The 14930-nt window shown below is 43.3% G+C and overlaps 1 protein-coding gene across 1 annotated transcript in view; it reads right to left on the bottom strand.

Annotated features, from left to right (window-relative positions):
• SLC25A48 (solute carrier family 25 member 48) overlaps positions 1-11140 on the bottom strand; it is a 183620-nt gene extending 172480 nt beyond the window's left edge. Inside the window, exons 1-2 of the mRNA XM_056569460.1 lie at positions 10987-11140; positions 10183-10226 (exon numbers count right to left, since the gene is read on the bottom strand). Of these exons, the coding sequence (XP_056425435.1) occupies positions 10183-10226; positions 10987-11032 (90 nt within the window). The 5' untranslated portion in view covers positions 11033-11140. The remainder of the gene's footprint in view (positions 1-10182; positions 10227-10986) is intronic.
• Between the last annotated feature and the right edge of the window lie 3790 nt (positions 11141-14930).

Genomic DNA, 14930 nt, shown 5'->3' with positions numbered 1-14930 from the left:
TTTGTGTCTACAAGAGGTGCAAAAAGGCGCAAGCAGGGTTTATTTGTGCCTTTTTGTTTACACATTTCTGCTGATTTTGAGTTGCAATCCATTGATTTTGAGTTGCGATCCACTGATTTTGGCAATACACATGATATAGAAGGGATTTATGAACTGCGCCTTTTGTAAAAAGGCGCAAAGCCACTGAAAAGTGTCTAAAACTACACCATCCCAGACCTGGCATAGCTTTTTAGTGTATGTGAAGAGAGACATTTTAGAAAATGTTTACTTGCACAAAATTTATCAAATGCTCTGTGAACATTTAATAAATTTGGTGATCCTACACATTATCAGCACACACAAAAAAGGTGTAAAAAAAAGCTTCACTTACACCTACAATCATAAATGTGGGCCACTATGTCCAAGTCCGTACACCAACTCAATATTCCTCATGCCCAAATAGTCAGCTACCCCCCAAAACAGTTCCTTGCAAAACTACTCCGCAAACATGATAACCAAGAGACCACCAACTAATATATTCCTCAATACAGGAATCAGCATACTGATCATGTCCAATTTAATTTCAATACAATAATGTTGATGCTCAACAAGATCACTGGGAAACTATTGCGTTTTTGTGACCATTGTCTGTTTATATATCTTAATTTCTTACTGTCAAATGGACTTTATATTAGATGTATCTTAAACCCACTGCAACAGATATTGTATAATTGTACAACCTTTCAATTTCATTTCACTTTACACTGTGGTACAACATATCTATCACATAATACACTGCTGCCACCTACTGGCAAACTATACAGTCTACAACCCCTTCACTCACACAACCATTCATTCATTTTTCATACTTTATAAAACACATCCTATTCCAATCAATGAGCTCACCCATACATGGTATCCAATTGACCCAGTTCCCATGCTTCAAACACAATCTTAATTACCAATTGACCTAGTTCCCACGGATCAAAGTCTATCTTTATCGCAAACTGACCCAGATCTGTCTATCATAAATTAAAGGTTAGTTCAACATCCTTTACACATCAGGGTCTCCCATCTACTTTGCAACCTTTATCCTCCTGCTCAGCATTCATTTTTTCTGCCACAAGCTCTCCACAGACAACAATGGGCCCATGTATTTCAATGGACAAAAAAATCACATTGTTATATTGCTATCCTATTCTCTTCTATATACCACTATCAGCAATGGGAGGCGGACGTCACAGACCCAGCCTCCAATAGAAACCAAACCCGCCAATTTTCAAATGTCGTAATGTTAATGTATTCATGTACATGTATGTATATATTGAACACTGTCTGTGCACACTGTAATGCGGACCTGAGGAAGGAGGGAGTCCCTCCGAAATGCTTTGTCCAACTGAGCACCAATACTTTTTATGAAAATAATAAAAAGCTATCACTATATCTCTGCCTCCTCTTTGACTGCTGTCTAACCCGCCGGTGTATCGCTTCAGGGCCGAAGTCGCCATCCACGGGAAGGTCTAGGAAACCCGTGCCGGGATTCCAACCTCCCGCATCTGCAAAACTACGTCACGAGTATTAAACACAGTCTTCCATTCGTCCCCTTCACGTATACAAATCAAATTATAAGCTCCACGAAGTTCTAGTTTAGAGAAAATCCTGGCACCTCCCAGACAATCAAATAACTCTGAGATTAACCCCTTAAGGACCCGGGGTCATTTTACCCAAAAATTTACAGCGAAAATGAAAAAAAAAATCATTGTGAGACATAATTGAAAAAAAAAACGCCATTTTGTAACTTTTGTAACTTCCCTTTCTACACAGTACATTTTTCCGCAAAAATTACACCTCTTTATTCTGTAGGTCCATACGATTAAAATGATACCCTACTTATATAGGTTTTATTTTGTCTGACCCCCTATAACTTTTTTATTTTTCCGTGTATGGGGCGGCATGATCTGAAGTTTTTAGCGGTACCATTTTTGCATTGATCTGACTTTTTATTCATTTTTTCATTATATAAAAGTGACCAAAAATACACTATTTTGAACTTTGGAAATTTTTTGCGCGTACACCATGGACCGTGCGGTTTAATTAATGATATATTTTTATAATTAGGACATTTCCGCACGCGACAATACCACATATGTTTATTTTTATTTACACTGTTTATTTTTTTTAAATGGGAAAAGGGGGGTGATTCAAACTTTTATTAGGGGAGGGGTTAAATGATCTTTATTCACTTCTTTTTTTTTGCAGTGTTATAGCTCCCATAGGGGGCTATAACACTGCACACACTGATCTTTTACATTGTTCAATGGTTTCTAATAAGAAACCATTGATCAATGATTCTGCCGCTTGACTGCTCATGCCTGGATTTCAGGCACTCAGCAGTCATTCGGCGATCGGACAGCGAGGAGGCAGGTAGGGGCCCTCCGGCTGTCCTGTAAGCTGTTCGGGATGCCGCGTTATAGAACAGGAGCAGACTCAGGGCGTGTACCATGGTAGGCCGAGCAGGAGAAGAGAAGCACAATGAGGTAGTGATAAGGATGACCCTTATGTTTCTGATGACTGATCAATATATTAATACTGATATGCCATTGCTGGAGAAAGCTATTTGTTAACTACCCATAACCCATAAATCAGCTTGCAATTTGCTCGTGACTAAGATGGAGACCCTGAGATGACGTCTGGAGGACCAACATAAGAAGTCCAAAGACAAAATATCTGACGGACAGAGAATTCTGGAATTTCCCGGTAAAAGAACTTCTGCCAAGAAAAAAATAATGGATTCTAGATATGCTAATATATACAGATGCAATACGCAAACAACCAATCAAAATGTAACATGATGATTTTGACGTAATAACTAAACCTCCTCTTTTTGTCAAATATAAAAACTAAGGTGATTTTCTAATAAACGGACAGAACTCCTTGGGAGTCAGTGCTGAGAAGGCGATTAATACTAACATTGTCTTGTGTGAATTTGCTTATGTCGATATTCAGCAAAATAGCACAGCGGTAGTCACTCACAGTTTAAGGCCTATATGGAGTGCTTAATCTCAGGCTAGGGGCACTGAAGATCCGGTAGGGAATTGGGGGAGGCGCAGGAATTTAATAATGTAGTGACAGGTGTAACAGTAATTATGGGTGTACTGGCCCTTTAAATCGCGTGCTCTGGAGCTGAGACACAGAGGAGGAGGTGGCAGCGGAGCATGGTGAGTGACGGGCTGGGATTTGCATGCATGCACATCCCGCGATGCTAATCCCAGCCCCGCCGCCAGACGGGACACGGGGACTCTGCACCCAAGTGCTTGCGGTCGGAGTGCAGAGTGTAACAATTGCCTCAGGTACTGCTTAGGCGATGTCTTGATATATATTACAGTTTTGCCTGTTGGTTTATGGTGTTTTTGCACTTTATCTTTAATAAATGTGAAGGATATCTGTTAGGAGGAATGATGCAGAGTTGACCATATAACCCTGATGCCCAATGGCACATATATAATATTGGGGGAGGAGTTGTTCAGTGTAGTGAAAGCCTGAGTGCAGAGCTTAGTTTGAGCTACAGTGTGGAGACGAGTCAGTAGAAGTGTGATGTTATTCAAGGGAAGCCTAAACAAAATTTTTAAGTCAGCGACCACACCATTCTGCATGTGTTCCCTGCCCAGGAGTCGGAAATTCCTAGCGGTGGCACAGGAGCCGGTGAGTCGACACGCCACACACTGCTAGTCTGGGATAGATACGGTAGAAAGCCTCAGGCAGCTGGCTCCCAAGGGCTAGTCTATACCCTGGCAAAGTAGCTTTAATTGGTCTTTAGCAGAACACAAGTAAGTGTGGGATACCTTAAAGTCAAGTCTAAAGTCCCAAGTCATCAGTACCTAAAAGCCAGTAAAGTTAAGTGGGTGTAAAGCACCACAAGTTTCAGCAAGGCAAAGGGGCTCCCAAGGGTTACACTGCATCTCTGCCACTCTGATCTGTACTGTTGTCACGATGCCGGCTGGCAGGTAGTGGATCCTCTGTGCCAGAGAGGGATTGGCGTGGACCGTGCTAGTGGATCGGTTCTAAGTCACTACTGGTTTTCACCAGAGCCCGCCGCAAAGCGGGATGGTCTTGCTGCGGCGGTAGTGACCAGGTCGTATCCACTAGCAACGGCTCAACCTCTCTGACTGCTGAAGATAGGCGCGGTACAAGGGAGTAGACAGAAGCAAGGTCGGACGTAGCAGAAGGTCGGGGCAGGCAGCAAGGATCGTAGTCAGGGGCAACGGCAGGAGGTCTGGAACACAGGCTAGGAACACACAAGGAAACGCTTTCACTGGCACGATGGCAACAAGATCCGGCAAGGAAGTGCAGGGGAAGTGAGGTGATATAGGGAAGTGCACAGGTGAACACACTAATTGGAACCACTGCGCCAATCAGCGGCGCAGTGGCCCTTTAAATCGCAAAGACCCGGCGCGCGCGCGCCCTAGGGAGCGGGGCCGCGCGCGCCGGGACAGGACCGACGGAGAGCCAGTCAGGTACGGGAGCCGGGGTGCGCATCGCGAGCGGGCGCTACCCGCATCGCGAATCGCATCCCGGCTGGAGGCGGTATCGCAGCGCCCCGGGTCAGTGGATCTGACCGGAGCGCTGCAGTGAGGAGAGTGTAGCGAGCGCTCCGGGGAGGAGCGGGGACCCGGAGCGCTCGGCGTAACAGTACCCCCCCCCCTTGGGTCTCCCCCTCTTCTTAGAGCCTGAGAACCTGAGGAGCAGACTTTTGTCTAGGATATTGTCCTCAGGTTCCCAGGATCTCTCTTCTGGACCACAACCCTCCCAATCAACTAAAAAAAAATTTTTCCCTCTGACCTTTTTGGAAGCCAGAATCTCTTTGACGGAGAAGATGTTCGAGGAGCCGGAAACAGGAGTGGGGGAAACAAATTTGGGAGAGAAACGGTTGATGATAAGTGGCTTAAGAAGAGAAACGTGAAAGGCATTAGGAATACGAAGAGAAGGAGGAAGAAGAAGTTTGTAAGAGACAGGATTAATCTGGCACAAAATTTTGAAAGGACCAAGATAGCGTGGTCCCAACTTGTAGCTAGGGACACGGAAGCGGACATATTTAGCGGAGAGCCATACCTTGTCTCCAGGAGAAAAAATGGGAGGAGCTCTTCTTTTCTTATCCGCGAACTTCTTCATGCGTGATGAAGCCTGTAAGAGAGAATTTTGGGTCTCTCTCCATATGATGGAAAGATCACGAGAAATTTCATCCACAGCGGGCAGACCAGAGGGCAAGGGGGTAGGGAGGGGGGGAAGAGGGTGACGGCCGTACACCACGAAAAATGGGGATTTGGAGGAAGATTCAGAGACTCTGAAGTTATACGAGAATTCGGCCCATGGTAGAAGATCTGCCCAGTCATCCTGGCGGGAGGAAACAAAATGTCGTAAATAATCACCCAAGACCTGGTTAATTCTTTCTACTTGTCCATTGGATTGAGGATGATATGCAGAAGAAAAGTTTAATTTAATCTTGAGTTGTTTACAGAGAGCCCTCCAGAATTTAGACACGAATTGGACGCCTCTATCCGAGACGATCTGCGTAGGCAACCCGTGAAGACGAAAAATGTGTACAAAAAATTGTTTAGCCAACTGAGGCGCTGAAGGAAGACCAGGAAGAGGGATGAAATGTGCCATTTTGGAGAATCGATCAACGACCACCCAAATAACAGTGTTGCCACGGGAAGGGGGTAAGTCAGTAATAAAATCCATACCAATCAGAGACCAAGGCTGTTCGGGGACAGGCAGAGGATGAAGAAAACCAGCGGGCTTCTGGCGAGGAGTCTTATCCCGGGCACAGATAGTGCAGGCTCGTACAAAGTCCACGACATCCGTCTCCAGAGTCGGCCACCAATAGAAGCGAGAGATGAGTTGCACAGATTTCTTGATGCCTGCATGACCTGCGAGATGGGAGGAGTGACCCCATTTGAGGATTCCGAGGCGTTGGCGTGGAGAAACGAAGGTTTTTCCTGGAGGAGTTTGCCTGATGGAGGCTGGAGAAGTGGAAATCAGGCAGTCAGGAGGAATGATGTGTTGCGGAGAGAGTTCAATTTCCGAAGCATCCGAGGAACGAGAGAGAGCATCGGCCCTAATGTTCTTATCGGCAGGGCGAAAGTGAATTTCAAAATTAAATCGGGCAAAGAACAGAGACCACCTGGCCTGGCGAGGATTCAGCCGTTGGGCAGACTGGAGGTAGGAGAGGTTCTTGTGATCGGTGTAAATAATAACTGGAAATCTTGATCCCTCCAGCAGATGCCTCCATTCCTCAAGTGCTAATTTAATGGCTAGAAGCTCTCGATCCCCGATGGAGTAGTTCCTCTCCGCCGGAGAGAAGGTCCTAGAAAAAAAACCACAAGTAACAGCATGCCCGGAAGAATTTTTTTGTAGAAGGACAGCTCCAGTTCCCACTGAGGAGGCATCAACCTCCAATAGCAAGGGTTTAGATGGGTCAGGTCTGGAGAGCACAGGAGCCGAAGAAAAGGCAGACTTGAGCCGTTTAAAGGCGTCTTCCGCTTGAGGAGGCCAAGACTTGGGATCGGCATTTTTTTGGGTTAAAGCCACGATAGGAGCCACAACGGTAGAAAAATGTGGAATAAATTGCCTGTAATAATTGGCGAACCCCAAAAAACGTTGGATAGCACGGAGTCCGGAGGGGCGTGGCCAATCTAAGATGGCAGAGAGTTTGTCTGGATCCATTTGTAGTCCCTGGCCAGAGACCAAGTATCCTAGGAAAGGAAGAGATTGGCATTCAAACAGACATTTCTCTATCTTGGCATAAAGTTGATTGTCACGAAGTCTCTGAAGAACCATACGGACATGCTGGCGGTGTTCTTCTAGATTGGCAGAAAAAATCAGGATATCGTCCAGATATACAACAACACAGGAGTATAAGAGATCACGAAAAATTTCATTAACAAAGTCTTGGAAGACGGCAGGGGCGTTGCACAGGCCAAAGGGCATAACCAGATACTCAAAGTGTCCATCTCCAGTGTTAAATGCCGTTTTCCATTCATCCCCCTCTCTGATGCGGATGAGATTATAAGCACCTCTTAAGTCCAGTTTGGTAAAGATGTGGGCACCTTGGAGGCGATCAAAGAGTTCAGAGATGAGGGGTAGGGGGTAGCGGTTCTTTACCGTGATTTTATTAAGACCGCGGTAGTCAATGCAAGGACGTAGAGAGCCATCTTTTTTGGACACAAAGAAAAATCCGGCTCCGGCAGGAGAGGAGGATTTACGGATAAAGCCCTTTTTTAAATTTTCCTGGACGTATTCAGACATGGCAAGAGTCTCTGGGGCGGACAGAGGATAAATTCTGCCCCGGGGTGGAGTAGTGCCCGGGAGGAGGTCAATAGGACAATCATAAGGCCTGTGAGGAGGTAGAGTCTCAGCTTGTTTTTTGCAAAAAACATCCGCAAAGTCCATATAGGCCTTAGGGAGACCGGTTACAGGAGGAACCACAGAGTCACGGCAAGGGTTACTGGGAACCGGTTTTAGGCAGTCCTTGGAACAAGAGGACCCCCAACTCTTGATCTCCCCAGTGGACCAATCCAGGGTTGGAGACTGAAGTTGAAGCCAGGGAAGTCCAAGGAGAATTTCGGAAGTGCAATTGGGGAGGACCAAAAGTTCAATCTTCTCGTGATGAGATCCGATGCACATTAGAAGGGGCTCCGTGCGGAAACGTATGGTACAGTCCAATCTTTCATTATTTACACAATTGATGTAGAGGGGTCTGGCGAGACTGGTCACCAGGATGTTGAACCTGTTGACGAGAGAGGCCAAAATAAAATTTCCTGCAGATCCGGAATCCAAGAAGGCCATAGTAGAGAAGGAGAAGGCAGAGGCAGATATCCGCACAGGCACAGTAAGACGTGGAGAAGCAGAGTAGACATCAAGGACTGTCTCACCTTTGTGCGGAGTCAGCGTACGTCTTTCCAGGCGGGGAGGACGGATAGGACAATCCTTCAGGAAGTGTTCAGTACTGGCACAGTACAGGCAGAGATTCTCCATGCGGCGTCGTGTCCTCTCTTGAGGTGTCAGGCGAGACCGGTCGACCTGCATAGCCTCCACGGCGGGAGGCACAGGAACAGATTGCAGGGGACCAGAGGAGAGAGGAGCCGGGGAGAAAAAACGCCTCGTGCGAACAGAGTCCATATCCTGGCGGAGCTCCTGACGCCTTTCGGAAAAACGCATGTCATTGCGAGTGGCTAGGTGAATGAGTTCATGTAGGTTAGCAGGAATTTCTCGTGCGGCCAGAACATCTTTAATGTTGCTGGATAGGCCTTTTTTAAAGGTCGCGCAGAGGGCCTCATTATTCCAGGATAATTCTGAAGCAAGAGTACGGAATTGTACGGCATACTCGCCAACGGAAGAATTACCCTGGACCAGATTCAACAGGGCAGTCTCAGCAGAAGAGGCTTGGGCAGGTTCCTCAAAGACACTTCGAATTTCCGAGAAGAAGGAGTGTACAGAGGCAGTGACGGAGTCATTGCGGTCCCAGAGCGGTGTGGCCCAAGACAGGGCTTTTCCAAACAGAAGGCTGACTACGAAAGCCACCTTAGACCTTTCAGTAGGAAACTGGTCCGACATCATCTCCAAGTGCAGGGAACATTGGGAAAGAAAGCCACGGCAAAACTTAGAGTCCCCATCAAATTTATCCGGCAAGGATAGTCGTAGGCCTGAAGCGGCCACTCGCTGCGGAGGAGGTGCAGGAGCTGGCGGAGGAGATGATTGCTGAAGCTGTGGTAGTAGCTGCTGTAGCATCACGGTCAGTTGAGACAGCTGTTGGCCTTGTTGCGCTATCTGTTGTGACTGCTGGGCGACCACCGTGGTGAGGTCAGCGACAACTGGCAGAGGAACTTCAGCGGGATCCATGGCCGGATCTACTGTCACGATGCCGGCTGGCAGGTAGTGGATCCTCTGTGCCAGAGAGGGATTGGCGTGGACCGTGCTAGTGGATCGGTTCTAAGTCACTACTGGTTTTCACCAGAGCCCGCCGCAAAGCGGGATGGTCTTGCTGCGGCAGTAGTGACCAGGTCGTATCCACTAGCAACGGCTCAACCTCTCTGACTGCTGAAGATAGGCACGGTACAAGGGAGTAGACAGAAGCAAGGTCGGACGTAGCAGAAGGTCGGGGCAGGCAGCAAGGATTGTAGTCAGGGGCAACGGCAGGAGGTCTGGAACACAGGCTAGGAACACACAAGGAAACGCTTTCACTGGCACGATGGCAACAAGATCCGGCAAGGAAGTGCAGGGGAAGTGAGGTGATATAGGGAAGTGCACAGGTGAACACACTAATTGGAACCACTGTGCCAATCAGCGGCGCAGTGGCCCTTTAAATCGCAAAGACCCGGCGCGCGCGCGCCCTAGGGAGCGGGGCCGCGCGCGCCGGGACAGGACCGACGGAGAGCGAGTCAGGTACGGGAGCCGGGGTGCGCATCGCGAGCGGGCGCTACCCGCATCGCGAATCGCATCCCGGCTGGAGGCGGTATCGCAGCGCCCCGGGTCAGTGGATCTGACCGGAGCGCTGCAGTGAGGAGAGTGTAGCGAGCGCTCCGGGGAGGAGCGGGGACCCGGAGCGCTCGGCGTAACAACTGTGAGGATTTTAACAACTACTCCTGCCTCAGTAAAGACAGTTATCCATAACTTTGCATTGGTGCCATAATTGTCCCTGTACTTGGCCCAGGAGAAGCTATCTAAACCTTGGACTGTGTTGGTTAATGGTGCCCTGGCATCACAAACTGACAACTATACCTCACACACCACACATGCATGTATGTCCGGATGTGGCATGACAGTTGTTTCCCAAACATACACCTTTATTCTTAAAGGGGTTAATAGACTGGTTTTCCCAGTGTTAATTTATCTTAAGTTGAACGCCTCCTCTATTTCATGGCCTATGCGCCAATAGTACATAAATCATATACTATAATCCACTATCCCTTGATTTGAAAAAGTATTCTGACATATGGTGGTGGCCTATTTAACATTTCTGATGTGAACAAAGTTGTAGTGAGACTGGAAAAAGGCAGCATTAACTGTAAGGGGTAATTTAACAAGACAGGGGTTTCACACAAGTTTAGAAACATTTTTTTCTAGTTTGGCAACTCCTTTTTGGAATGCAAAACAGAGTATACGTATAGTCAGAAATTAAATGCAAATAAAGAACAATTTAAATACCTTGACAGTATCCAAGGGGTGTCCCACAATAACACTAGCAGCTCCTATAGAAGATAGATATATTTAGTACTATACAGAAGTAAGCAAAAGTTCTTATTAGTTTAAGTATTTCGAGGTCATGGAACCTATATGGAGACACACAGAGCCCTCACAGCTCTTCTACTTCCCTTGTTCTATGTTATGGTGCTTCTGAACAGCAAAACTTTTTGGAGAAATTATGTCCTAGAAACTCTGCATTACATTTCTCTATAATATGGCCTCTGAAGGAGCATTGTACAATTTTTTACTGTCAGATTCATACAGATCATTTCCTAAATAAAATTCTTTGGGTTCCATACAACAGATCTGTAAAATTCAGGGGTTTTGTTAATGGAATAATGTGTCCCAAATACTGAAATGTATCTTGTATATCCTGTTTTAAAAATTATCCTGAGCCAAAAGGCAAGAAATTGTGAACAAGAACATTATAAACTCTTTAAAGCAGAGATGTCTGTACACAAACTTCAACTAAACAGAAATACTGCATGTGCTTATAAACCACAGACAGATATCAGTACAGAGTTGTCCTAGAGGACCAAAAAAAATGCATAGAATACACTGTATGACACAACTTTAGCATTTTCTATGCTATATTTTGCCCTTAATATACCCTATTACATTTTAATAATACTTAAGTTATTTAATAGTATGCAATTTGATTCCTAGTTAGACAGCTGTATGCCTGTATCTAACCTACAGTGCTCTATGCTATGCTCTCACATAGTAACACTAATTCAAAATCCATAAAAACAAGTTATCACTTACCTCCAAGGTACCCTGCTAAAAAATCTTCTACCTGGACTCTTCCCATGTTATGTTTTAAGACCAGTATCTCCTCCCTAGGGCAGATATGCAATTTTTTTGCAGAGACAACTGCATAGCATTTGAAATGTGTATTTGCTTTCTTCCAGTCCAAAGGTTTTAATGTACAAAACAAGTGTGATCTCCTGGCAGATGAGACTATTTTGTGTCATCTGTTTTATGCTAATTCCAATACTAGTTCATGATTTGTTAGCTTTTTCCAGTGTAATAATAACATACAATTTAGAGAGCATACAGGCGTAGCCAAATGTGGTGAGACTGACAAATATTTTAGTTTTTACAAAGTTTTAATGATTTTAGATATTTTAGTTAGATGTTTCTGTAAGAACTGGGAAATAAACGGTATGCTGGGTGTAGTAGCAGGGTGGTGTAGAACAGCCAGAAGAACAGATATTTGGTCACTGTTCCCTTAATTGTTGCTTTTTAGCAGATTTAATTAATTTAGCTATCTTGAGGTGCTTTCTTAGCACTTGAAAGTGTAATGATTAATGCTGATGCAATGCAGATGTATATGATGTATATGATCACAGGTTCTCAATCCAAAATGACTAAAACTACTGTGATCTTCAAAGATTGGCTTACTCTGGTGCAATATGTAGACTTTTCTTTACTCACACAACAATGGTTCTGCGACACGGTACCTGGAAAGAGTCAGTGGGCTTGGACCTAAAGCCAATTACATCTGGTATCAGCATCTATGTCCTTCTCAGGTGCACATAGTTATCTAGCTAGTCTGCTCAGTCATTGCTTGTGTTCAGTTCTTCTGCACTAGCTCTTGTATACTTTAAACCTGTGTATTCTGAATTAAAGGGGTACTCAACTGGAAAACATTTTCTTTTATATCAAGTGGTGCCAGAAAGTTAAACAGACTTGTAAATTACTTCTATTTAAAATCTAAATTCTTCCAGTACTTATCAGCTGCTGTATATAGTTTTCTTTTTGAATTTCCTTTCTGTCTGACCACAGTGCTCTCTGCTGACACCTCTGTCCATTTTAGGAACTGTCCAGAGTAGGAGAAAATCCCCATAGCAAACCTATCCTGCTCTGGACAGTTCCTGACATGGACAGAGGTGTCAGCAGAGAGCACTATGGTCAGACAGTAAGGAAATTCAAAAAGAAAAGAACTTTCTCTGTAGTATACAGCAGCTGATAAGTACTGGAAGGATTAAGATTTTTAAATAGAAGTCATTTACAAATCTGTTTAACTTTCTGGCACCAGTTGATTTAAAAGAAAATGTTTTTCAGTGGAGTACCCCTTTAACTTGTGACACTACTATTCTTTTATTGAGCCTATTGATTTGCTACCTTTGCTGTCTTTAGTTAGACATGGCTTGTTTGACCACTCTCTATATGTATGCATGTTTATCCCCTGTATTTAGTTTCTTGTATTTTTTGTAACCCTTGTATCCTGACCTGCTTCCCAGACATCTGTGCATTATTTTGATTAATGTTTTTGGACCTTCTTACACCACTGAAGTAGGCAGGGCAAATGGCTATGGGTGACCCCAGGGACAAAAAGTTTAAAAACTTATTAAATGCTTATAATTGTACAGTCTACCAAAGAAAAGATCTAAAAACAGTGAAAACTTTGTAAAAATCAAATCTATAAATTTATAAGTGTGGTTCTATTTTTTATAATATTGTATGTCCTTTTTGTTTAAATAAAGCATCTAAAAAAAAAACTATTCACAGATATATTATATGTTCAACAAAATTTTACATTGTCATGGCACACGCTTGTAAATTAGTTTATGGTTGTCTTTTGTTACTGATTACATGTAATGATTTATAACTTTGTTCAGATGCCTAATCCTCATTTTGGTTTATGATTTACATATTAAAGCAAAATTAAGAAATTGGAGATGAGGTGTTTGCTTGGGTTGTATCATTATTTATTAACTATGTGTTGTGAAGCCACTTCTCTTTTATGGTACAATAAAATTAGTTTTTAACTATAAAAAAAAAATGCAATATAAAAGGCAATTTGACTAAGAAATGATATTTTGTTGCAGTTAACCCACCAGTTTATTTTGTGCACTATTTGGGTACCTGTCATTTTTAGGTGACGTTTCAGGATAAGCTGCCAGCTGTGTACATGAGGAGTATTTCTATTTGTGGCCATAATCCAGGGGATTCAAAAAAGGATGGTAAAAAAGTAAAGGCCTGTAATTAAAGTAACATCAGTAGTAAATAGCATGTGACTGAAAATGAAAGGAACACTGGCTTAGTTGCCCAGAGCAACCAATCACAGCACAGCTTTCATTTTCAAGAACCAAGTTTGAAATGTTCTTATAAAGTGGCATAAGATGGTGACATTGAGGCCAGAAAAAGCTTTTTAACCCCTTAAGGACTCGGGGTTTTTCCTTTTTTTGCATTTTTGTTTTTTCCTCCTTACCTTTAACAAATCATAATTTTGCACCTAAAAATCCATATGATGGCTTATTTTTTGCACCACCAATTCTACTTTGTAATGACATCAGTCATTTTACCCAAAAATCTACGGCGAACCGGAAAAAAAATCATTGTGAGACAAAATTAAAAAAGAAACCCACAATTTTGTAAATTTTGGGGGCTTCCATTTCTACACAGTACATTTTTCAGTAAAAATGACATGTTCTCTTTATTCTGTAGGTCCATATGATTAAAATGATACCCTACTTATTTAGGTTTGATTTATCGTACTTCTTGAAAAAATCATAACTACATGCAGGAAAATTTTTAAGTTTAAAAATAAACCCCTATAACTTTTTTTATTTTTCCAAGTATGGGGCGGTATGAGAGCTAATTTTTTGCGTCATGATCAGAAGTTTTTAGCGGTACCATTTTTGCATTGATAGGACTTATTGATCATCCTATACACCCCCGGTCAGAAACTATTGTTCAGTCCAGTAATGTGGATAGCAGTGCCTCTTTGTATGTTTTTCTACTATTTGTTTTTACAAATAAGGGTGTAACTCAGTCTGCAGAAGAGGCTGTGAGAAAACTCTAGTTGGAATTCCAAGGTGCTAAACATTTGAATCTTGAATCTTGTGTGAGACGCACAAATTAAAGTTTACTGTATGGTCAGGAGATTGGTAGAATGGCATTTGTAAAGCTAGGGAACATATTGTTAGTTAGTTTTTTTTTTCTTTAAGTATTTTTTGTAAGTATTTTCATGCCTTAATGTAAAGGCATATTAAGACTGTTTAAAATCTGTTTAAACTAAACATTTGTGTCACTGACTCTTACTTCAGTGTTTCAGTTATTTGCCTGGCTCTAAAAGAGCTAATCTTTCACAAACTGAAAATACTTATGTTTTTTTTATAGTTTATAGATATGACGGACTTATATATTTTCATTGGAAACTGTAAAGTAGTAATTGGTCATGGCTTAGGACATCAAGTGACTTGTACAAAGGTGAGTTTGTGGAGAAGCCTTGTAATTTTTTTGAAACAAACAGATTAAAAAAGGGCAGATACTTTTTTAACCCCTTAAGGACTCAGCCCATTTAGGCCTAAGGACAAATTTTATTTTTACGTTTTCTTTTTTTCATAACTCTATAATATTTTCACCCACAGACGAGTATGAGGGCAGTTGTCCTTTGTAATGACATCACTAATTTTACCATAAAATGTATGGCGCAACCAAAAAAATACTATTTGTGTGGGGAAAAAGAAAAAAAAACACAATTTTGCTCATTTTTAAGAAAACCATATAGTGGCTGAATGACACAGCGTGGAGGTGGTGGCAGCATGAGGAGAACATATAGTGGCTGAATTACACAGCGTGGAGGTGGCGGCAGCATGAGGAGACCATGTAGTGGCTTAATGAAACAGCATGGAGGTGGAAGAAGCATGAGGAGACCTTATAGTGGCTGAATGACACAGCCTAGAGGTGGCAGCAGCATG

This window comes from Hyla sarda, chromosome 4, assembly GCF_029499605.1.
Source record: "Hyla sarda isolate aHylSar1 chromosome 4, aHylSar1.hap1, whole genome shotgun sequence".
In the NCBI taxonomy this organism is placed as follows: Eukaryota; Metazoa; Chordata; class Amphibia; order Anura; family Hylidae; genus Hyla; species Hyla sarda.
The sequence above is the reverse complement of the archived record's forward strand: the minus strand, read 5'-3'. Positions and strand labels throughout refer to the sequence as shown.